The 23,992-nt window shown below is 36.0% G+C and overlaps 1 protein-coding gene across 3 annotated transcripts in view; it reads right to left on the bottom strand.

Moving 5' to 3' along the window:
- UCHL3 (ubiquitin C-terminal hydrolase L3) overlaps positions 1–23,429 on the bottom strand; it is a 43,343-nt gene extending 19,914 nt beyond the window's left edge. For 2 of the 3 annotated variants that reach the window (XM_028106131.2, XM_028106133.2), the window contains exons 1-6: positions 23,310–23,429; positions 23,183–23,194; positions 15,138–15,266; positions 12,519–12,675; positions 11,819–11,904; positions 9,729–9,776 (exon numbers count right to left, since the gene is read on the bottom strand). In XM_028106131.2, the coding sequence (XP_027961932.1) occupies positions 9,729–9,776; positions 11,819–11,904; positions 12,519–12,675; positions 15,138–15,266; positions 23,183–23,194; positions 23,310–23,351 (474 nt within the window). In that variant the 5' untranslated portion in view covers positions 23,352–23,429. Of the gene's footprint in view, positions 1–9,728; positions 9,777–11,818; positions 11,905–12,518; positions 12,676–15,137; positions 15,283–23,182; positions 23,195–23,309 lie in introns of those variants that run through there. The other variant, XM_088021865.1, reaches the window with a different exon arrangement.
- Between the last annotated feature and the right edge of the window lie 563 nt (positions 23,430–23,992).

Here is a 23,992-nt window from a genome sequence, read left to right as displayed (position 1 = left end):
ATTAGCTGTGTTAACTTTGCTTTTAGGACAAAAACAGAACTTTTAAATTAAAAATCCTCCCTTTCTTCTTTTTTGTGTTAGCAATTTTGATTTATGTGCACATTCTGTTGCCTTCAGAGCATGGTCACTTACTAACTATGTGACCTTGAACAAGTTACTTCTCAGTTTTCCCACCTATAAAATGGGGTAACATAGATAGATCTTAAGGGATTTAGAGGGTTAGTATAGTGTAACTATACTAATCATTAAAATAAGATGGCAAACATACTTTAAAAAGCAGTGAAAATTAAGAAGATGAGAATATTTGGAAGTTACTAAGCACCTTAATTTCTATTTGTATTCACCCATAAATGACACTAAAGAGTTACAAAGAAAACTTCCTCAATTGATACTGTGGCACCCCAAATCATGCCTAATGTTTCCAAGCATCCCCAGTCACTTCACAGTGAGAATTTTTTGGCTTCAGAACCTACTTTATTTGTGCATCTCTAATAGAAAACAATGTGCGCTTTTTTCACAGTATCTCCTCTTCACAGGGCAGAAATGGGAATAAAATACTGAAAAAAAATGAAATTCAACTTCTAAAAATAATTTTAGCTTCTCATTATATGATCATTAAAAATCATGGTTCCTTTTATTGACCTGTTGATAAAATATGTACTTGATCACAATCAAATTTAAGTTATTCTTGAATGTATATGTCCTTTCAGATATTAGAAATATCACTGAGTCTAAAAAATGGCACATGGACAGAAAAAGAATTAGGAACTTCTCTAGGGTTGCCAAATGCTATGAAAAGAAGTAAAATATAAATGTGTGTGCATACATGTGTGAGCACGTGTGTGCACATGCATGAGAACATGTACACATATATAAAACATGAAAAATTTTTAACTTGAAAAGTTTAAAATCGAAATTATAAATTAATTCTAAATGGATTTCTGTAGATATTTTTACTATCTATCTATACAATACATTGGATTACACTAAATGTAAGGTCCAAATTTAAAATAGGAAAGTAAAACCAGATTCATGCAAAAGATGCAAACTTTCCTATAGAGTATCCATGTTTAGTTGGCAAAGAAGTCAAAGTGAAACATGGGCTAGATATCAAAATACACAAAATACCATCACATAGTCCATGGAAAATCTGCGTGATGGCAAATTTATTCATTTTGCTCACCTAATAAATCAAAATGCCCACATTTAAGAATGTCTTAAAAGACTTTTCGTCTACTGGTTTTAACAACTGTGTTTTCTCACCTCAATTTATAATTCTCCAGGTCAGAAATCTCTATTAATATGACTTATATCTGTACATGTTACATTAAATTCAACCTTACCACTGTTAAGCTGGCCAAACTAATTCCCAGAAATTCTTTTTTTTTTTTTGCAACATGAGAATAGGTTCTCATTTATTACAAATGAAAAAACCCTAGCATTATCCTCTGTTTTGGAAAGCTGTGGTTTAAAACAAAACAAACAGAAAAACCTCACCATCCCCAAACCTAACCTTGACTCTATGTTTATTGCTGAAGACATTTTTACATAGAGGATTACAGCTAGTCAGATCTGAAAGAGTATACTCATGAGTTCAGTCTAAGAATTTTCCTTTAAAATAAGTAATAGCTTAATATCTCTATTTCCAAAACCCTCAGATTGTCAAAAAATAATAAATAAATAAGATGATGAAGAAAGAAAAGAATATTTTGATCCATTTTAGGACAAAGCACTCGTTAACCTAAGAAGGGGGGAGAAAAAGTATAAACAGGATAGAGTAGTAATTACATTTCTTACCCTTCAACAACTAATTTAATCTATCTATAAATCATTTTTTTAGTGAGAGTAAAGAACTGATTACATGCCTGGAGACATGGTGTTAGTGTTTGAATATTACTCAGCCATCAAAAAGAATGAGATATTGCCATGTGCAACGATGTGAAGGGAACTAGAGGGCGTCATGCTAAGTGAAGTCAGTCAGTCAGAGAAAGACAAATACCATATGATTTCACTCATATGTGGAATTTAAGAAACAAAACAAACGAACATAGGAGAAGGGAAGGAAAAATAAAATAAGATAAAAACAGAGAGGGAGGCAAACCATAAGAGACTCTTAACTACAGGAAACAAACTGAGGGTTGCTGGAGGGGAGGTGGGTGGAAGGATGGGTTAACTGGGTGATGGGCATTAAGTTTCTGCCTAACTGGGTTAGCTTCTTTAAAAGATGGGAAAGAAAAAAAAAATCCTTAAAAAAGAAATAAATGTGAACATCTTAATTTACCCTAATTCTAACATAATCAAAATCACCAAAACTGTACTGCAGCATAAAATAAAGCCATGAAAACTATACTTCTACATCGAATGAAAATGAAACCTGACACTGTTTTTCCCCACTGACAGTCTGCACTGATTGGGCCAAAAAGCAAATTAAATACACACACACACACACACACATTTTATCTTTAACTGTGTATACATATATGAACACATACTTGAAATCACAATTTATTCATTGCTTACCTAACAGTCAAATAAACTTCCTCTTATAGGACAACAACACTAACCAAAATATATTATCACATATATCATAAAGAAATTACAATTTAATTTCATGATTTAAATTCATTCTGTAAACTTGTAGTAAAGATCTTTGAACTGTCATTAGCAACCAAACTTATTACTTCCCTCTATCACACATGCCAAAATTTAAAAATAGAATTCAACACTGGCAAGGGTTAGTTTTGGGGCTATTTCCACTGAAGTGAGAGATCCTTAAAGACACAAACTATTCATCTTTGTATATACAGCTCCTAGCACAGTGCCTGGCATTATAGGTGCTCAAATAGGTTATGTGGTTGATCAAATGAAAGAAAGACAATTTTATATTCTACAAGAATCTTAAAAATGTTCATCCCTTTGTCTCAGTAATTCTACCTCTAAGAAACTATCTTAAAAAAAGAACCTAGAATGAATACTTGGATAATGAAAGATATTTAATGAAGTTATAGTTTTAACTTGAAAAACTGAAAACAATACAAACATCAAAAGTTTAAAAAAAACTGGAAATTATGGTTCATTCAAATGTAGTACACAGTCACAAAGAATTCTTTATGAAGAGGTCTTGATGAGACAAGAAAATGCTCATGATAAAATATAAAGAAAAAAAAATCCCACAAAATTCTTTAATCTTAACTATTTTATTAATTTTTAAAAAGATTTTATTTATTTATTTATTCGATATAGAGCACGTCACAAGCAGGGGGAACAGCAGAGGGAGCTGCAGAGGGAAAGGGGTAAGCTGACTCCCCACTGGGCAAGCTCCACCCCAGGACCCTGGGATCATGACCTGAGCTGAAGGCAGATGCTTAACCAACTGAGCCACCCAGCTGCCCCTTAACTGTTTTAAAGATAAATTTTAAAAGGGGGGGTACCTGGGAGGCATATGACTCTTGGTTTCAGGTCAGGTTATGATCTCATGGGTCATGAGATAGAGCCCTGGGATGGGCTTTGCACTCAGTGCAGAATCTACTTGGGATTCTTTCCTTCCATTCTCCCTCCACCTCTGCCCCTACCCCGACTTTTGCACACGCTCTCTCTCTCTCTCTCAAATAAATAAATCTTTAAAAAAAAAAAAGTATAAATTTTAAAGGGGCACCTGGGTGGCTCCATCAGTTAAGCATCTGACTCTTAATTTCAGCTCAGGTCATGATCTCAGGGTTGTGAGATCAAGCCACAAGTCAGGCTCCATGCTGGGCATGAAGCCTGCTTAAGATTCTCTCTCTCCCTCTCCCTCTGACCCTCCCTGCTGCCTCTCTTAAAAAAAAAAAAAGAAAGAAAGAAAAAAGATACATTTTAAAGAAAAGACTGGAAGTAAATATATATAAATCAAAAAGCATTTTTTGCTACACTTTCCATATTGGCATGTTTATTTAAAACCATAAATAAAACAATAGTGCCGGGGGCGCCTGGGTGGTTCAGTTTTTAAGTGTCTGCCTTCAGCTCAGGTCACGATCCCAGGGTCATGGGATCAAGTCCCGCATCTCGGGCTCCCTGCTCCCTGCTCGGCTGGAAACCTGCTTCTCCCTCTCCCTCTCCCACTCCCCCTGCTTGTGTTCCTTCTCTAGCTGCATCTGTCTCTGTCAAATAAATAAATAAAATCTTTAAAAAAAAATAGTGCCAATTTCTATTACTTTTCATTATTATTATAAACTTGAATGGAGGGTTCTGAGCAGTAAAATAAATCTATTCTTTTGTAAAAATTTAAATAAACAATAAATTATCAGAAGATCTCTACTTTTATCTGGACGGGCTCCTAGACTAATATGGACAAATAACAAACTTTAGAAATTGCTTTTTAGATAAGCATCAATGAAATAAAAGTACAGTTTAAAGGCAAGTTAAATACCTTTTTGGATTTTTTTTTCTTTTCTTCACATTGGACCTGCAGATTGCTTCCATTATTGTATCACTGATACTTGTTCACAATTTTTTTTTAAAGATTTTATTTATTCATTTGAGACACAGAGATACAGAGAGAGAGAGCATGGGCAGGGAGGGAGGCAGACGGAGAGGGAGAAGCAGGCTCCCCACTGAGCCAGGAGCCCGATGTGGGGCTTGATCCCAGGACCCTGGGATCATGACCTGAGCCGAAGGCAGATGCTTAACCATCTGAGCCACCCAGGCGCCCCACTTGTTCACAATTTTAAAAACACATAATTTAAATTCCTCATATCTCATTGTTCTTTTATCTTAAGTGAAAAACGAAAGCAATAATTTTCAGTATAGGTTAATGAAACATAAGTGAAGTGGGGCTCCTGTCTAAATTTCTGGATTAGCCATAGTCGGCCTGAGTTCATGGTGGGATGGTGGGATGGCGAAAACCATACAGGTAAACAGACAACTGGTCTGTAGTAGCATATTAAGGCCAATCTTCTGAAGACACTACTGTATCTGGGTGGTTTGACTTACTGATTTCTCATTTAGTCTACAAATCTCTACATGCACTAAGGCTCCTGCCTGCCCTACTCCCATGAACATGATCTGACTGAGTACCAACGATGTCAGTGACGACTACCAATGCAATTACACTGTTATTACTGGCTCTTCTTCCTCTAACCACTTCCTTTAATACCAACATGCCCTGGGGATTTACTGTGGTCGACCACTATTCTCCCTCTATAGAATTCTCAAGGTTCTAACTACTACCCAAATACAAAAGATTTCAGATGTCTCCCCAAAGCTTTAGGTTCCATATCCAACTTCTACACAGATAACCCATAAACTCACCTTAAACTCAATATGCTGAAAACTAAACACACCGTCTTCGGTGGCTCCCCACTGCCTGTAAAATCCAAGCTCCCTCCTTGATCTGGCTTCACCTTATTACTTCTTCCTCTGCCTCTTCCTTACCTTATTAGAGCCTCACCCTCTGCCATCCATGTTCATTTTTTCTGAATGCCTTATAAAATTAACCACCTAATATTTATTGAAGGTCCATTACATGCCCAGCACTATCCTAAGCACTTTATATGATTCACTCAGCAATCTTCACAGCAGTCCCATGAGGTAGATGCTACTACTTCCATTTACACTGAGGAAAGTATCCTGCCTAAGCTACAAAGTAGTGGAGTCAGCATACAAACCTATATCCTGTGCTCCTTACCTTTATATATGTAATTTCTCATAAATGCCTACACATGCCAAGCACTGTCCTGGGTATTCAAGGTGAATGGGACAAACAAGGCCCATGACCTCATGGGGCTTATAGTCTAGTAAGTAAACAGAAAAACAAACAAACAAACAAAAAACCTTATTATAAATCATTTACAAGTTCCAGGAAGAAAATAAATAGGATTTTATGACAGAAAATTCACAGAGGTGGATATACTTAACAGTGATAAAAGAAAAGCCTCTTTGAAAAAATGACTTTTCAGGAGTGACCTCATGGATAAGAAGTTGCCAACTATACAAATAAGAGGGATTTATCCAGAAGAGTACTGAGTCAATAGACAGCATAAAGATAGTGTTACAGATTGAACTGTGTTGCCCCAAAATGCTTATGTTGAAGCACTGACCCCCAATGTAACTGTATCTGGAGTTAGGATCTTCAAGGGCATAATTAAGGTTAATAAGGTGGGTCTCCAACTGGATGAGACTGGTGTCCTTATAAGAAGAAGAGGCAAGATCAATCAATCGATAGATCAATCAATCAATCTCTCTCTTTCTCCCCGCCCCTCCACATGCACACAGAGGAAAGGCCAGGTGAGAAAGTACCCATCTTCAAGCCAGGAAGAGTGGCTCACCAGAAACCAACCCTGATGGCACCATGATATTGAATTCTAGCCTCCAGAACTGTGAGAAAATAAATTTCTGTTGCTTAGGCTATCCAGTCTGTGATATTTTGTTATGGCAGCCAAGCAAACAAATACAAATCAGAAAGACTTAGTTGAAAAAAAAAAAAAGAAAGACTTAGTTGTTTTCCAGGAACTGACAAAAACCAGTGTGCTAGAATATAGAGACAATGGAGATAATAACATGTCAAAAACTCTTAAGCCCATAGATGGCAGATGAACCTGAAATGAGATGATCACAAAAATATGACCTGGTGCAAAAGTTTTAAGCTGGTTCATACTGGATTTGAAAATGTATGCTGTGGGTTTTTGTTCTCTCAGTGACTGGGAGTCACTAAAATAGTGACTAAAATACAGTAATTTATATTCCACCGTGGAATGCACAAAATGGCCCCACACAACAAAGAACTGAACCCTTCCCAAAATGTCAGTAGTGCCCTATTGAAGAAAAATGGCTAATGAGTATGTCTTGTTTACACAGAGGACTATGGAAAAAACAACGATGGGGTTGTTGTTGTTGTTGTTTAGTTCTTACATCACTAAGGATAGTTCTGAGGGAATTATGGTGAAATAATAGTATGTATGGTGCTCATGTGCAAGGAATGGTGTTGGATATCTTGGAGCATGTCCAAATGAACCAGATACCAACCCTAGGCCTAAGAGCCACAGTAAGGTAGATATGATGCCCCATTTCATCAAATCTAAGGTACCAGTCATTATGTGTCACATTTTATGCACAACTAAGCAAGTTAATTATGACATTAACTGTAAAAATACATCTTAATTTCAGGGCTGTTAAAATGTAGAGAAAAAAAGTGAAAAAATACACATCTTAAGCAAATGAAAAAGAATATGAAAATAGCTAAATGCAAATAGAAGTCATATAAAAGAGTCCATAGAAGGAATGTATTGTTTCATGCAGAAGGTAGTATTTAAGCCAAATCTTGAAGAATGGGTAGAAGTAGGAAGAGCAGAGATTGACGAAGGAATATTTTTAGCAAGAGTAAATTGCAAGAGGTAAAGCATAGCAACAATAAAATGAGGTATGGCAAGAGAGAAATATTTAAAGAGAAGACACTGTTGAAAAGTTAGAAGGACAAGGGCTAGGAAAACCTTGAATACAGCTAGGCTAAAGAGGCTGAAATTTATTGTATATCCTTGGGGAATGGTTCTCAAACACTTTTCGTTTTTTTACCCCAATACACTTTGGGGCTATAGTACACATAAAAAAATAGGGCCACTCTAGCAGTGATCCTCAACTATAAGAGATGCAAAATGAGCAAAAGCAATTAATTCTTCTGAGAATAAATTTAGAAAAAGCTGTCCAGAAAATCCTAACTTTTACTCCTACCTCACCTTGATAATCACTGCTTTCTACACACTAAAAAAAAAAAAAACAAAACAGAAAAATTTGAGTACCTTTTCAGGAAAGGTAATCCAGGAGAACTGTGTAAAAATGAATGAGTATTAGAATAAAGGTTAAGGATTGAGAATCTACATAAGAAGCTGATCTTCGAGGAAGAAGTGAAATAAATTCCTATTATTAGATTAGCAATAATGGGGAAAATGTATGATGCAATTATTACAAGAAACGGGAAAAATAAAGGAAAGAAAAAGTTTAAAATACAATATACTAAGCTCAAACAAGGACAAGTGCACTCCAAAATATTGGTGATCATTCAGATGATGTCTAAAAGGCATCCAAGATTAAGAAAAGTGGAATTTAGGTCTGGAAAAAGCTGTGAACATCATCTAAAAAGAGTTATTGAAGCATAATATGGATAAAGCCACCAAAAAGAAGGCAAGAGAAGGTATTGCAAAGACAAATTTTTTGAAGTAAACATGTATTAAAGCTTTACTATAGTAAAGCTTTAGTAGCTTTACTATAATTGTCTTCATATTTTATAATAATCTCATGCTGATCACCATCATTGTTAATTTTAATACTATAAGTTTACAAACAAAAAAGCAAAGCATAGTGAAGATTAAGAACATGCCTAGGATCATACAAAGCAACTTAAAAAGGGAGCGTTCCATTAATTTCCAATCTGGTGTTACAGACATTTAGAGATGCCGTGTGTGTGTGTGTGTGTGTGTGTGTGTGTGTGTGTGTGTGTGTGTGTACGTGTGTAAACTTAGTCAAAAAGTAAAAGTCCACACCCCTGAAAACAGAACTTGAGAGCAACCAAGACGGTATAATATAATTATAGGGGGAATTAGTGTTTAAATTCCTAGATGGCTTTATTCCAAACACTCACTTATCCACTTCAATCTATGAAAAACTGCAGGTATATCATAGTATTGAATTGTTTTCTCCGTAAAAAAAAAAAAAAAAAAAAAAACTTTTGGAGATAGTGAAAATATTTAAGAACAATATTTTTAAATCAGATATTTTTTCAAGTATTTTTTCAAGTATTGTTAAAGCACAAAGGCAATATAATCTTTGTATGTGAAAAAATATGGTTTCAAGTCACACATGGATAAGAAAGAAGAAAATCTATAATTTTCTGGTGTTAATACTTAAATTTGTTCGTTTGTTTTTTTTAAAGATTTTATTTATTTATTTGAGAGAGAGCCAGAGAGAGTGAGTACAAGCTGGGGGAGCAGCAGATGGAGAGGGAGAAGCAGGCTTCCCGCTGAGCAGGGAGCCAGACGTGGGACCCGATCCCAGGACCCTGGGATCATGACCTGAGCCGAAGGCAGACGCCCAATGACTGAGCCACCCAGGCGCCCCAAGACTTAAATTTGTTATAAATTTACCAAATGACTTTAATTAAACTCTATTCATTTTGACTGAAATAACCTTTGACAAACTTCCTCCAAAAGTGGGAACATGAGGCTTAGAGGGAAAGAAAAGAAATGGAGAGGGAATAAGAGAAACCAAGAGAAAAAAAAAAAAAGAGAGAGATGAAGGAGAGGAGAGGTGACCCAGGTGAAGAACTACTAACAGAATGAAGATGGTAGAAATCATATTGCCCCAGAACAGATTTATTGAGCAAAGAGTACAATGGGTTTTTTGCTGGTGGTTGGGCATGATAAAGAGTCTTGAAAATCCTACAGGTTCATCTACTTGTACTATCATGCAGATATTTTTCTCAAAACACTTGCATAAGTCAAAAGAATCTAATAAGGAAGATGCAACCAGCCCACAGTCTGCAATCTGTCTAAATGATTAGACAAACTGAGATGGCTGATATCGAAGTGCCTATTAATACCTTATCAATACATGTTCTTGAGCTACTTCATGACTACTTTCACATAAGCAAATTTCCTCAAAGGAAAAAAAAGTCCAAGTAATTTTCTAAAACTACACGCCATACAACAACACTATGGTTAAACTTACACATGGCAAGAAAAGTTTTGAAAAATGTGAAATACCTCAGTCTGACCTTCATGGGCACTGGTCTCATGAGTGACTCGAATAGCCTGTAATAAGAACACAAGATATTAATTGGAAAAAATGACTATATCCAAAATTTTAAAAGAAAACAACAAAGCTAAATTTTAACATCTAAAGCTTTGTTAAGAGATAACAAATTGGAAGAAATTTAGGAACAGTTTAATATTAAAGAATGATTTCTGGGTAACGAAATGAATTGCTCTACTTTCCAACCCACAAATCCCTGAAGACGTAGGAAAGTGACTATCTGATTATTTGTAATTTCCAGATGTGAAGTGGGAGACATTTAAATCATTTGTTAGAACTAAAGTTTTAACACTTTATTCAGCTGGGACCAGAATAAAGTAAGCATCTCACAGACAGAGACTGGAAAACTTATCTCATCTGTTTCTCCAGGTTACATGCTCCTCTGCAGCTCTGGCTGTAGTTATGCTTAATCATGCAGCTTCAGTCAGCAGTTTAAAAATGGGGAGCAGAGGGCGCCTGGGTGGCTCAGTTGGTTAAGCGACTGCCTTCAGCTCAGGTCATGATCCTGGAGTCCCAGGATTGAGTCCCGCATTGGGCTCCCTGCTCAGCAGGGAGTCTGCTTCTCCCTCTGACTCTCCCCCCTCTCATGTGCTCTCTCTCTCTCATTCTCTCTCTCAAATAAACAAATAAAATCTTTAAAAAATAAAAATAAAAAAATAAAAATGGGGAGCAGAAAGCATGCATTTATCAGAAGCTAGAGATTTTAGTTTTCTGAACTTAAAAAAAAATGCTCTTATAATACCCACTATTAGCAAAAATGAAGAAAAAGGGCAAAAGTAGTAAATTTGGGGTGAAAGTACCTTTATGAATGGCAATTTGGAAATAAGTATCAAAGTTTTAAAAACATGCAAATTGTTTGATCCAGCAATTTCTGTTCCAGGAGTTTATTTACATGTAATTGTACATAAGTATATACAATTAAGGATATCTGTAAAGATTTAGCTACAATAATATTCCTTGTATATTTTTTTAAATAGTGAATAAAGAGGAAAAATATTAAATTTCCAACAATTTCTTGGTGAAATAAAATACTGCACAATGGAAAGCTATGCAGCCATTAAATAATGATGTCAAATATATACTTACTGGTACGTAATACATTTGTGATAAGTTAAGTGAAAAAAACAAGTTATAAAACAATATTACAGTGTGATCAAATTTTTGTTTTAAAAAATTGTGTGTATATCTATCTATATATATATAGATAGATATACACACTCCCTATAAAAAATATGAATAATGATGGCTGTCTCCCATTGGTGGGATTACTGGTGACTTTTGTGTTGTTTATTTTACTTTTGTGTAAAATAAAGATATCTTATGAGATCTGTAGGGTTTTTTTTTAAGAAAAAACAATTTAAGATAATCAAAGTGTATAAGAATGCTAAAACAACATAATCAAATCAATGGATTCATTGGGCAAAAACTGTGTAAGGCATTTTTCTAGCCAAATAATCTGTACACTACACCGCTTCTAATTTCAGAGAACTTACCATCTACTTAATAGTGTTACTAAAAGGTAAAAAGAACTTCAAAAGAAAAATAGATTTCAAAACCAATGAAATTTAAATGCCACTCTAAAACAATTCTATGAAATGGTACAATCATTTAAAAGTAGATTATGTAGCCTGTGTCTTCACACATGCAAAAACATTACTAAGAGGATGAAAGAGCTAAAGTATGGTCTGGCATCTACCATTAAACCTTTGCTTTTTCCATTGGTATTCAGCCTTGTTCCAAATTCCCAGTGAAAGACACATAGGGTATTGGCAGGCATATATTTATTTATAGGGAGAGAATGGTAAGCAGTGGTCAATCATAAAGTATTTTTAATATTTGTCAATCAAACTTTTTTTTTCTCATTCACCTCTGGATGTAGAAAAGAAGTGGCAACTGATCAACATTTATGGATATTTCAGGTAATGACACAACAAAATCCACAAGTGCTTAAAACTAGTTTCAAGACAAACCCCCAAACAGAATCTACAATCCCACAAAACTTTGCCCATAATTGAGATCAAGACAGAAAGAAGGTACCGACGTCATAGTTCTCTAAGTATCTGGCTCGTTCTTCAGGACTCATTGACACAGACTCCTCGAGGAATTTTTTCAAGGTTGATCCAGATTCTGAGAATATTAAGGTAAAATTGAGAAGGTTTGCTATCTCACTGATATATGAAAATACTATTAGCATCCTAACCTTTTCGGGTAAAAACCTTTTCACTGGTAAGCTGGAAATGTAAGAAAATTGGGATAAATGATAGGCTTTAAGTTGTTTGTTAAACCTCCGTTTATCACTCATAAAAGAATGGGAAAGATTGGGGTGCCTGGGTGGCTCAGTCGTTAAGTGTCTGCCTTTGGCTCAGGTCATGACCCCAGGGTCCTGGGATCAAGCCCCACATCGAGCCCCACATCAAGCCCCACATCGAGCCCCACATCGAGCCCCACATCGGGCTCCCTGCTCGGTGGGAAGCCTGCTTCTCCCTCCCCCACTCCCCCTGCTTGTGTTCCTCTCTTACTGTGTCTCTCTCTGTCAAAAAAATAAAATCTTTAAAAAAAAAAGGGAAACTTTAATATTTCTTCAACACAAAAATATACATTCCCATTATAAAAGAATGGAGAGGGGAAAAGGTTTCCTTTACTACTTTAAAAGAAAGAACTACAGCACCACCTACTGCTCAATAAGTTAACTTTTAACTTAGGAGGGTGAGGGGGCCAAGCAGTAACACAAAATTATTTACCAAAGTGCATCTTGTCTTTATTGTTGGCAATAGCATGGATCAGTCCAATTGTTCCACAGGCATTGCTGATTGTTTGCTTCATGAAATATACTGATGATGTAACATCTTGTCCCTGAGATTTTATTTTTTCCTCCTCCTCTGTTCTGAATACTTCATACTATTAAAAAAAAAAAGTCAATAATCTACTTATGAAAATAATACATTAAAGAGTACTCAAACGTAAAACTGGGAAACTTCTAATTATCCATCAATAGGGATTTGGTTAACATACTATGGCATATCTTAGTGGAATACTATAAAGCACATAAAAAAAATGGAATAGATTTACATATTCCTACTCGGAAATTTGTCTGATTATAGGGTGGTTCTAGGTCAATATACATTAAAATGATTCTCATTTATGTTTTTAAAATATCTACTTTATAGGGGCGCCTGGGTGGCTCAATCGGTTAAGCCTCTGCCTCCTGATTTTGACTCAACTCATGGTCTCAAGGTTCATGAGAGGGAACCCTGTGTCAGGCTCAGCACTGGGCATGAAGCCTGGTTAGACTCTCTCTCTCTCCCTCTGCCCCTCCCCATCCGCTTGTGTGCACATGAACGCTCTCATTCTCTCTCACTCTCACTCTCTGAAAACAAAAACAAAAACAAAAACGGTTAAGGGGCGCCTGGGTGGCTCAGCCGATTAAGCATAGGCCCTCGGCTGAGGTCATGATCTTGGGGTCCTGGGATAGAGCCCTGCATCAGGCTCCCTGCTCATCGGGGAGTCTGTTTCTCTCTCCTTCTGTCCCTCCCCCTCTGCTCATGCTCTTTCACTCTCTCTCTCTCTCAAATAAATAAAATCTTAAAAAGAAAAAACACAGAAGCCTGAAACACTCTGTATTCCTAAAATACCCTCTAGATATCCCTTGAGTGACTTTAATATGTCACTTATGAACGGAATGAGAATATACCAAATTGTAAGAGAGATCCAAAAGTGGCAGATGCCATTATATTCTCCACTTTAGTATTTTAGAATTGTGTTCTTTCTAGCAATAGGCACAATGAGCTTTTTAGTACTGGTGATCCACTAAATGAAGAGTCCAATTGATAAGGACAACATGCTTTTTTTAAATACTGAGAGCCACTAAATGAAGGAGACCAAATCCAATTTATTCTTTAACTTAAAAAAGTGAATAAAAAAATAAAAATAAACTTTAAAAAAAAGACAGGTCATAAAACTCAATGTTTTGAGAAATTTCCAATTCAGACCATAAACTCATATCTATATCATACCAACTAAGAAATCCTAAGCATTAAGCAGCTGTTTGTTTTTTTCTTTTTATTATTCCTTACAATTGGAGTCCTGGGATAGCTATCTATTGGCTTACTTTAGTAATCCAAAAAAAAAAAAAAGAAAGAAAGAAAGAAAGGAAGAAAGAAAGAAAGAAAAGAACACTGGACTAAGAGAGAGTAAACTTAAGGGTCCTAACTCCTCCTCAAATTTCAGAATAATTACAACCTCACCATTAAAAGTAGTTTAGTCTAATAACAGATAATCATCAAGAAATTTCTAACTCTGAATTTCTATATTATAAACAGCAAATATGAATAAATATCCCTTCCTTAATTAATTTTTTTGTAGCACCATAAGTAGAAAAGAGAAATATTTCAGTATGTTTTAATTTATATTGAATTGAGGCTAGTTATGGCATAAAGAAAATTATCCAGGAATTCCTAGGACTGAACAAAGCCTAATTCTTATCTTCTCAGAGACTTGGCTCCATTTATTCCTGAAAAGTAAGATGACCTGAGCATCTATACACAAAGTCATCAATATTTCACTTCTCCCACATCTTTCCATTTACTTCCTCATTTTTCACAACTACTGACTTCATCCTGTTGTTTCTAAGTTTAAAAATAAAAACCAGAAGGATATGAACTCAAAAGCTGTTTTAAAAATTAATATAACATAATAAAAAAAATTACTAGCCAAAAAAAAAAAAAGTATATGGAGAAAGAAAAAAAAAAAAGAATTTAAAAGTTCTGGCTCCATAATGCATATATCTAAACAAGGCCTGAAATATAGAGATCTGAAATTAAATACAGAACTCCAAGAACAACTAATTATAATCCCCAACACATCCTAAATCTACCAATAAAGCTGTATTTAAACTTAATAATTTCCACACATACTGGGTTTATTCTGAAAAGACTTCTTTATATATATATATATATATATATAGAAAATAATTACATATTTTATATACTGAAATTATGAATATTCTTTATTCATACCTTCTCTAAGACAGACTTAAGATTATTCTAGTCCTTAACATTTCTAAAGCATATACAACAAAATGTGATTAAATGTGATATCGAAACACGCTGAGGCAAAAAATATTTTATAAAAGAAGAAAATTAGCCAAGTTTAAAAGTCTAACTCAGGGCTTTATTGTCAATCTATACATCAAAATCTAAATATCATCTCTTTAATAAAACTAGGGTTTTTTTTTAAGTTGTCTTTTAGATTTCCTCATTTCATGCAAGAAGGGGGTCATCTGTTCTTAAAGAAGAGTATGTTTTTAATTCAACATTGAAAGAAAACATTACATTTACCAGAAACCTTATTATCTTAGTTACCTTTTCTGTAATAGGGAAGAGAAGTAACACTGCACACACTGGTCTTGGTACCATGCTAAGGAGTTCAGGATCCATTCCATATACATCAACAAACTGCCAGTTAGGATGTAGACCTAATTGTTTGAGAAACTGGTAAAAAGTTGAAAACAAAGTTGAAACAAACAAAAATTGTAGTGTTAACAGGGAAATAATGAACATGTATTACTACATATCTAATAAACAAAAGGGAATGAAAGGTACAATTATTACTGATGTTTGGTAAGAATGAAGTAAAGCAGGTTTTCCATGAACAGGGTGGGAAGAGACAGCAATATATTATACCAATTAAGAAACATTAAAATTTTATAATATATTAAGCAAAATCCCTTTAAAAATCCATTACTTTGGGGTTGAACATAATAAACCAGGACTTCACCAAACACATACAAGTTAGTTTGTTAAACTCATTTCCAGTACACGATTTTTAAGAAGATATATTTAAGTCCTAGCAAATAAAGAATTATATTAGATGGTCAACACAGTTTATCCTGCTTACCGAAGATGAGATTTGAGGTTTAAAGAGAAATACACATCACAAATTATATCAATGAGCAAAAAGTACATAAAGCCAAGAAAGTACAATGATAATATGTACACCAGAAAATGCTTGATATGAGAAGTAAACTATGGGCTTCCTGACCTCTAGTACACAGTGAAACGTATTCAACTTCACTGTCTTTCATACTTGGCAAAACAACTGTAACAAAAGATTAGCGGGTTTTTAAACTCTTAAGATTTCATAGGAAAATAAAATGTCAGACCCTAATCTATTACAGAGAGAAAAAATGAGAATGATGTCAATTTCACAATGAAGTCTTAATAAATGTTTGTGTTGAATGAAGCTGTTAATTTATAAAAGTACACCATCACAAAATAAGGTTTAGATTAAAGAAAAAAAGGAGCAGAGGGGAAAAAAATCATATTAAAAATGCATCATGGGGCAGCTGGGTGGCTCAGCTGGTTAAACATCTGACTCTTGATTTCAACTTGGGTCATGATCTCAGGGTTGTGAGATCGAAGCCCATGTTGGGTTCCCCGCTGGGCTGGAAACTGTTTAAGATTCTCTTTCTCCTTCTCCCTCTGCCCCTCCCCCCCAAAAAATGCACCATTATATCTTAGTTCAAGAATATAAGTTATTGGGGTGCCTGAGTGGCTCAGTTCAGTTAAGCATCCAATTCTTGATTTCAGCTCAGGTCATGATCTCAGGGTTGTGAGACAGAGCCCCATGTTGGGCTCTGAGCTGAGCACGGAGCCTGCTTAGGAGTCTCTCTCTCCCTTGCCCTCTGCCCCTTCCTCCCCTCTCTCGCATGTGCTCTCTTTCTCTAAAAAAAAAAAAAAAGAAAGAAAGAAAGAAAAAAGAATATAAGGTATCTATTGATCTAACATTATCTAAAATTTGAAAATAAGACAGTGCCTTGGGTACTTCTTCCTGAAGAATGATTGCATGTACTTGGACCATCAATTGAGATCTTGCAAAACCAACAGAAACAATGCCATGTTACATAAACAGTGCCATTCATCTCATAGTCAGGTTCTATAAGAAAAGACCTTCCTAATTGAACAGAGAAACTCCTTCTCTGCCTGGTGAAGAAACTCTAATGATAATATGGTTGGTCAAAAATAAGGTCCTAGATAAGTTTAATAAGAAATATATTAAATTAAAAAACTCTTGGCAGAATGTGCTCAACACCTATTAAGTTAATCAAGTCACATGCTCTCCAACAGTCTGGGGCCACAGAAATCAATGGGCTCCTCTATATTATACCTGTTCTTCATCTGATTCCCACTCACTCCAAACTACTCTCTCCATTCTCCACTTTCTCCAAAATTCTTAGTTAATGCCCTTCTCAATATTCAGGTTTTTTTAAAGCATTAAACCAATTTATTTAGTTTTATCTAGAAACCAAAAAGAATTAAAATTGACAAAATCAAGGGAAGGAACTGTGTCTTATTCATTTTTTTAATCCCATCCCCTAGCACTGTACCTGGCTAAACCAAAGACACTCAAGTTATGTTGAACTGAAGATTATATCCCTATTTTAACAAATAATCTTGCCATCTGTATGTCTATGTATGTCCATTAAGCTATGGACATGTATTTAAAATATATTCATTTTTATTTGTGTCATGTTAAATAGACAGGAAAGATATATTTGCCTAATCTAAAACCAGGCATTCATTTAACCAACTGAGCCACCCAGGCGCCCGAACCAGGCATTCATTTAATCAACTCAGAATACTACCTGCTCAGTCTACGACCATACCACCCTGAATACAACCAGCTCTTGTCTGATCTCAGAAGCTAAGCAGGGCTGGGCCTGGTTAGTACCTGGATAGAAGAATACTACCTGCCCAGGATTGAGAGCTCTAAAAGTAAAAGTATCATGAACCCTGATAAGACGATTTAAATTTATTTGTTAATTTTATATACCCCCAAAAGTCAAACTGTCATAAAATTATAAAACAAGATGGTACACATAACAGAGTAATTTCACATCTGTGCCGCAAACAGCAAGTAACAGTTAAACATTTTAGTGACACTCTGGACAAAACTGGCCAATTACTGTGAAGTAGAGGGCCTTTGTTGTCAAACGACTCCATGGCAGCCAAAGTTATTAAGTACAAAAAGTACCAAGATCCAAGGCAGCAACTGTAGTGAGACTGGTAAGTAACAAACTGAGGAATGAATGACTAAATTAACATAAAAATGGCTAAATTTTAACTGGAATCACACTTTTTAACTTTTTACTCATATTGCTAATCAAATGAGATTGATATAAAAAATTCAATCAATATCTATCAAGTACATTAGTTGCATCCTCTGACCAGATTTCTGTAAGATTCACACAGGAAGTTATCATATGAATAAAAAGAACAAAAGCAGCTATTAATAGTAACTACCTCTGGGAAGTGGAGAAAAGTGGAGAAAGGGTGAGGAAGAAGGCTTTCAACTTTTACCTCTCATTTTTTTTTTTAATATCATGAAGCCATCCTACGTTGATCATGAAAACAAAAACAAAACCTGTGTTTAAAATTATCCTATGCAAACAGAGAAAGATTGGATGGAAATTTTCTAAAATATTGACTGCAGTTAGCTTGGGTGGTGTGAACTCAACTTTTTTATTTTCCAGTTTAAAAAAAATGTGTTATTTTTACAATAGGTATATATAGTTTGTAAGTTACAAAAAACTATAGAACTGACACATATATGTATTTTGGCTAAATTTACAAAACTGGAGGAAAACTCAAAATAACAATCTTAAAACTGTTCCAAAAAAACTCTCCAGACTACCCACAGAGTATTCTATATATGCATTTGCAAAGCCATCTCTACACAGTTAGAATCAACCAGTTTGCATCAAGCAGGATAATGGATTTATAACCTCTAATACCAGTCTCTTGGCTTTTCTAAACATTGGATAATAAAATAACAAAATTCTGATTGATTAGCTCACTAAATTTTCACAATGCCACTAAAATTTTGTCAAGAAAAATGAGTAAATTAGAGTATGTGCCTTTAGGGGCCCCTGGGTGGCTGAGCAGGTTAAGTGTCTGACTTTAGCTTGGGTCATGATCTCAGGGTCCTGGGATGGAGCCCTGTGTTGGGCTCCCCGCTAACAGGGAGTCTGCTTGTCTCCCTCACTCTGCCCCTCCCCCTGCTCATGCATGCTCTGTCTCTCAAATAAATAAAATCTTAAAAAAAAAAAAAAAAGAATATGTGCCCATAAAAGATCCTTAGGTCACTTATCTTTTTTATTCTATGGTCCAATGATAAAATTTTCCACCAAATAATTTAAAATTATTTATAAATATTTTTTAAAAGTATCATGTATCAGAAACCATGCTAAAAGGTTTAATGTACTTCACCTTTATTGCAACTGGCAAGGTAGGTTTCAATATAGCCTTTTACCAGTGAGAAAACGGAGTCTGAGAGTTTACATGATTTGTCAAGCTCACACTGCCAAAACCCACATGCAGAGCTCCAGGATGCTCTCATCCCTATTTACTTTTCTAGCCTCGTTTTTTTCATTGTCTGAAGTCTCTTTTTTTGTACCTTGTTCTCCAACTTTACAAAGAACTCTTTGCATTCTCAAAGGGTCTATAACTACCTATTCTTTCCAGGTTTTGCACAAAAACTAGATTTCTTTATTTTAAATCTGTTACCCTTTGCCCCTAATTTATAATGAATTCCTCCTCCTTCTTTAGGTAACAGTCAAATAACAAAGACTCTGATTTTATAAATTGAAGAAAATAGAAAAATAAAATTCACTTTCCTTTCAAATTTGTTCTAAAGCCACTTTCTCCAGTCTTTAATGGCCTGCTCAGGGCAGCAATAAACTCCGTCTTATTACTTATTTGTTAATGATTTAGGTTTTAACAGAAATTACACTTATTTAGTACTTGCTTGATATTACTACTAATAAACATATACTAGTAGTAATTCCTAGATGCAGAAATAGGAGAATAGTAGTTAAATGAGAATAATTTTTTCTATCACTTAACTGGTTTTATTCCAGGTAAGCCCTACCTGCAACATGACAAAATATCCTTAGAAGGGATCGACAGCATATTAATCAATAAGAAAAATCATTGCTTACCACATCTACAGAGACACATGGTTACTACTTAATATCTGACAGTTAATAATGATCTCCATATAGTAAATATGGATTGATCATTCTTCTACAAACTAGGCATCATTAGAACATAAAACAGTATTTGCTCAAACTAAGAGTACAATAATAACATATGCAACTATCAAACTGTAACAAGTAAAAGGCCTAAGATTCCATTAAGATAGGGAAATAGAGAGCGTGGGGATAGATACTGTTGGGGTTTATCTGGTTTAATTTATTAATTCTCCAAATTCTAAGTCAGTTATTAAATTTCTATTCATTTTCTACCCTCAGTTTTGTCACTAATATACAGAGAATAAAGAAACAACGACAAAAATTTTGGTTAAAACTAATCACACTCAGATTTTTTCCCATTCTCCCCTAAAAGCATATTACTTCTTTAAAACAAACTGAACCATGCCAAAGCAAGCCAGAAATAGTATAGAATCATACACTAAATAACATCTTTTCCCTGTTTATGTCACCTCAGAATGGCCTCCTGTCACCATCCAACCTATTATGTTTCTCCTGATGGTCTCGATCACAGTACCCTATTAATTTTTTTCATTGCACTTAAAACAATTGCTAATTGTTTGCTTGTTTATTGTCTATCTTCCCACTGAAGTGAAAAGCAGAAAACCATGAATATTTTAATCACCAAAGAATAACCAGCTCCTTCTCAGATACCTGGCATTATAAAAGGTATTATTATTTATATTATATTATATAAATAATATTATTTAATTAATGTGAAAAAGTACACTTTTTTGTTTTTTTGTGGTTTCTTTTAGTGAAGGCGTTTTATAGTTTATTAAGATTACCTAGGGAAAGTCCAATAGCAGCTGGGTCACATCACAGTTAAGTAAGTTTATATCTTATTAACAAATAACAATATCATCTAAAAAATAGTTTTGTTCATTAGTCTGTTATATGGTTAATTATACTGATTGACTTTTGAATGATGAACTAGCTTTCCAATAACCTGCATAAACTGCTCTTAGTCATGAATTATTATCCTTTTTACACATTGCTACATCCTTTTTGCTACATTTTGTTGAAGATTTTTAGATCCCATGAGGGATACTGGTTTGCAGTTATTCATATTATGGCTTGTCTGGTAATGCTGGCCATTAAAATGAATTGGTAAGTGTCCCTCCTCTTCTATGTTTACACAGAATTGGTATTATTTCTTCCTTAAATAATCACCTCAAGGGATGCAGAAAAGTCATTTGAGAAAATTGAACACTGATTCATGATAAAAACTCTCAGCAAACTAGGAAAAAGAGGAAACTTCTTTATCAGAGGAAAAGTCTTTACTGAAACCCTACGATTAATATACCTAATGATAAAAAATCCAATGTTTTCCACCCAAGGTCTGGTACAAGACAAGGACGTCCTCTCTCTCCATTCTATTCAACTTTGTATTGAAGGTCCCAACCAGTGCAATAAGAAATAAAAAGCACACAGACTGAAAAGGAACAAATAAAAAACAGTCTATTCACAGAGAAAATTATGGTCTATATAGAAAGTCCCAAAACATCAACAAAAAAGCCACCAGAGTAAGTGAATTTAACAAGGTAGTAGGATACAAGTCAACATATAAAAATCAACTGCATTTCTACACATAGCAATGGACAATTAGAAATTGAATTTTAAAACAGTATCATTTACAATAGTACCAAAAATCATTAAATATTTAGGTATAAATCTAACATATGTGCAAGACCTAAATGCTAAAACTACAAAACACTGTTGAATGAAATCAAAGAAGACTCAAGTGAATGATGAGATATACCATCTTAATGGATTACAAGACTCAATATTTTTAAGATGTTAATTTCCCCAAATTAAATCTATATACTTAGACACACATTCATCATCAAAATCATGATTTTTTTGTAGAACTTGATGAGTTGATTCTAAAATTTGTATGCTAAGGCAAAGGAGCTATAAAATAACCTAAAACAATTTTAAAAAAGAACAAAGTGGGAAGATCCATCCCATTCGATTTCAAGATTTACTACAAAACTACAGTAATCAAGACAGTGTGGAACTGGGAAAGGAACAGGCACATAGATAAATGGAAAAGAACAGAGTCTACATATATAGTAAACTGATTTTTCACAAAAGGTGTAAAAATCATTTTGGATTAAGTCTGAGAGAAAAATACCTCTTTCACTATGGCACTAAGTCAGAAGTTGCAAATACTGATTTTTCGGCCCAAAGATTTTTTTTTCCTCTTTTTACAAAAGTGTCAAAGTGTTTTAAGGAACAAAATTAACAGCAAATTTCAAAGGGGGAAAACAAAAGAAAATGGACATGATAATGGACAGGGCATGCCACCTAAAGAGTAATATAGAAAGATGTATGCTGGTTTTCAGTTTTTTACATTTCTAGGTTACTAAAGAGAAGAGTTTGGAGTCATTCTGAAAACATAAAATAAACTGCATAAGATTTAGGATTTGCTGTCCACATTAAGATAAAGCATTTCTATCTACTTTCTGTATATAAAGAATTTTTTACAAGCGTTGAAAACAAAAAATTAAGTACGTAATGAATCATTATTCCTTGGTGATGAAAAGGAAGATTATGGGGGGCGGGGGGGAGCATATCATTATGATAAAGTAGGAGAGCAGTAAAAAGTCAATGAGCTGTTGAGAATGAAAAACAGGTCAGGACAAAACACACCTGAGCAAATCAAAGGTTTATACCTGGTAGCACTTACTGTTCTGTTAATCGAGGGGCGGGAGATGTTCCCTTTTCCCTCCCCAAACGTGAACCTTCCATACCCAGAGGAACTTTGTTTGTAGGTGGGCGAAGAATGGCGTGGGTCCCTATTACTGCGCTTTCTACGGTATCAAGGCGAAACTGAATTCCAGTTTTAGGGACTGGAAGAGAAAGGGGGCGTGGCGGGGAAGAGAAGTGACTTGATGGAGCAAGAGAAGACGATTGGAAGATGATTTCATAGTGCAGGCGGTGGATGAAATTACAAGGACTGAGTGGGCGAGTTTACAAAGCTTGGAGTCAGGTAGTGTAGACAAATTAGTCACCCAGAAGGTACAAGGGTTGGGAAATTATGGAATCGGCACTAGCAGGAGGCAAAACGAAGAGGGAAGAGGTATGGGAACACAGGGTCAACGTGCCACAAGCCTCAGACCCGGGGACCCCAGGAAACGTGATGACACGGCAATGGGACCAGAGGAGGGACTGAGACAGCTGGGAGCATCTCCAGAAGCCAGGTGGGAGGCACACGGCCGTAAAGGGGGCACACCCGTCTGAAGCAGAGCAAGAGGGGCCCTCACTGAATCTAATTCCGGATTCCCAGTAAGCGTAGAGATGCAGGCGGGCAGGGAGGGCTCCGGGGTCCCGAGCGACAGACACCTCACTCACCTGGTTAGTGACCTGAAAACAAACAGAGAACACAATTTATAGAAACAAATGCTCTGAACTAGCCGCGGCAGCCCGCTTCCCTCGACCCCTGCCCGCGGCCGCAGCCCGAGATCCCAGCCGCGTTCACCTCGGGATTGGCCTCCAGCGGGAGCCAGCGCTGACCCTCCATCGCCGCTCCGCACGGCCCCTCTCCAGGTCTGACAGCCGCCGCCGTCACAGCCACCGCCGCTTCCGCCCCCGCTCTTCTTGACCTAGGACCGTCTAACCCTCTGCCCCCAGCCCGGGTGGGGGGCTGAAGAACGAAGAAGAGCTTGACAACACTCTACTGCCTTTCTTGCTCTCTCCAGAGCCACACTCAAGTCTTACAAATTAAGATACAATCGAAGAGGAGAAGAGAAGCCACATCCCTACTGCACAAAGAAAAAGAATCTGAATCCACAGCCAGCTCCCCTCTCACTTGGACTGTTCCTATCCGAGCCAGGCGCTCGCGCGCTACGCATGCGCCATGCACGGGCCTGGGACCGCATGTTCGCCCGCGCCCTGCCATTCCTGCAGCTTCATCTGGAGGCGCTAGGGGGAGCCCGAGAGGCGAGACGGAATTGCCACCCACACATCAGGAGTACTGAAAGCCAGGGATGCCCAGGAATCGTGTCCCAAAAGTTCATTTGCCACGGTGCAGAGGTGATATGTTGGCCTTTTCTGATGTTGCAGAGTGGGTGGGAGGGAGGGGGGAGGGGGGAGGGGGGAAGGGTGCCCTCTATATACCTATTCAGTTACGTCTGAAAAAAAATGTCAAGCAGCGATTATGAA

Source organism: Eumetopias jubatus, unplaced genomic scaffold (assembly GCF_037043125.1).
Source record: "Eumetopias jubatus isolate StellerSeaLion01/CBP00866 unplaced genomic scaffold, mEumJub1_p1.0 scaffold_3, whole genome shotgun sequence".
Taxonomy (NCBI): domain Eukaryota; kingdom Metazoa; phylum Chordata; class Mammalia; order Carnivora; family Otariidae; genus Eumetopias; species Eumetopias jubatus.
The sequence above is the reverse complement of the archived record's forward strand: the minus strand, read 5'-3'. Positions and strand labels throughout refer to the sequence as shown.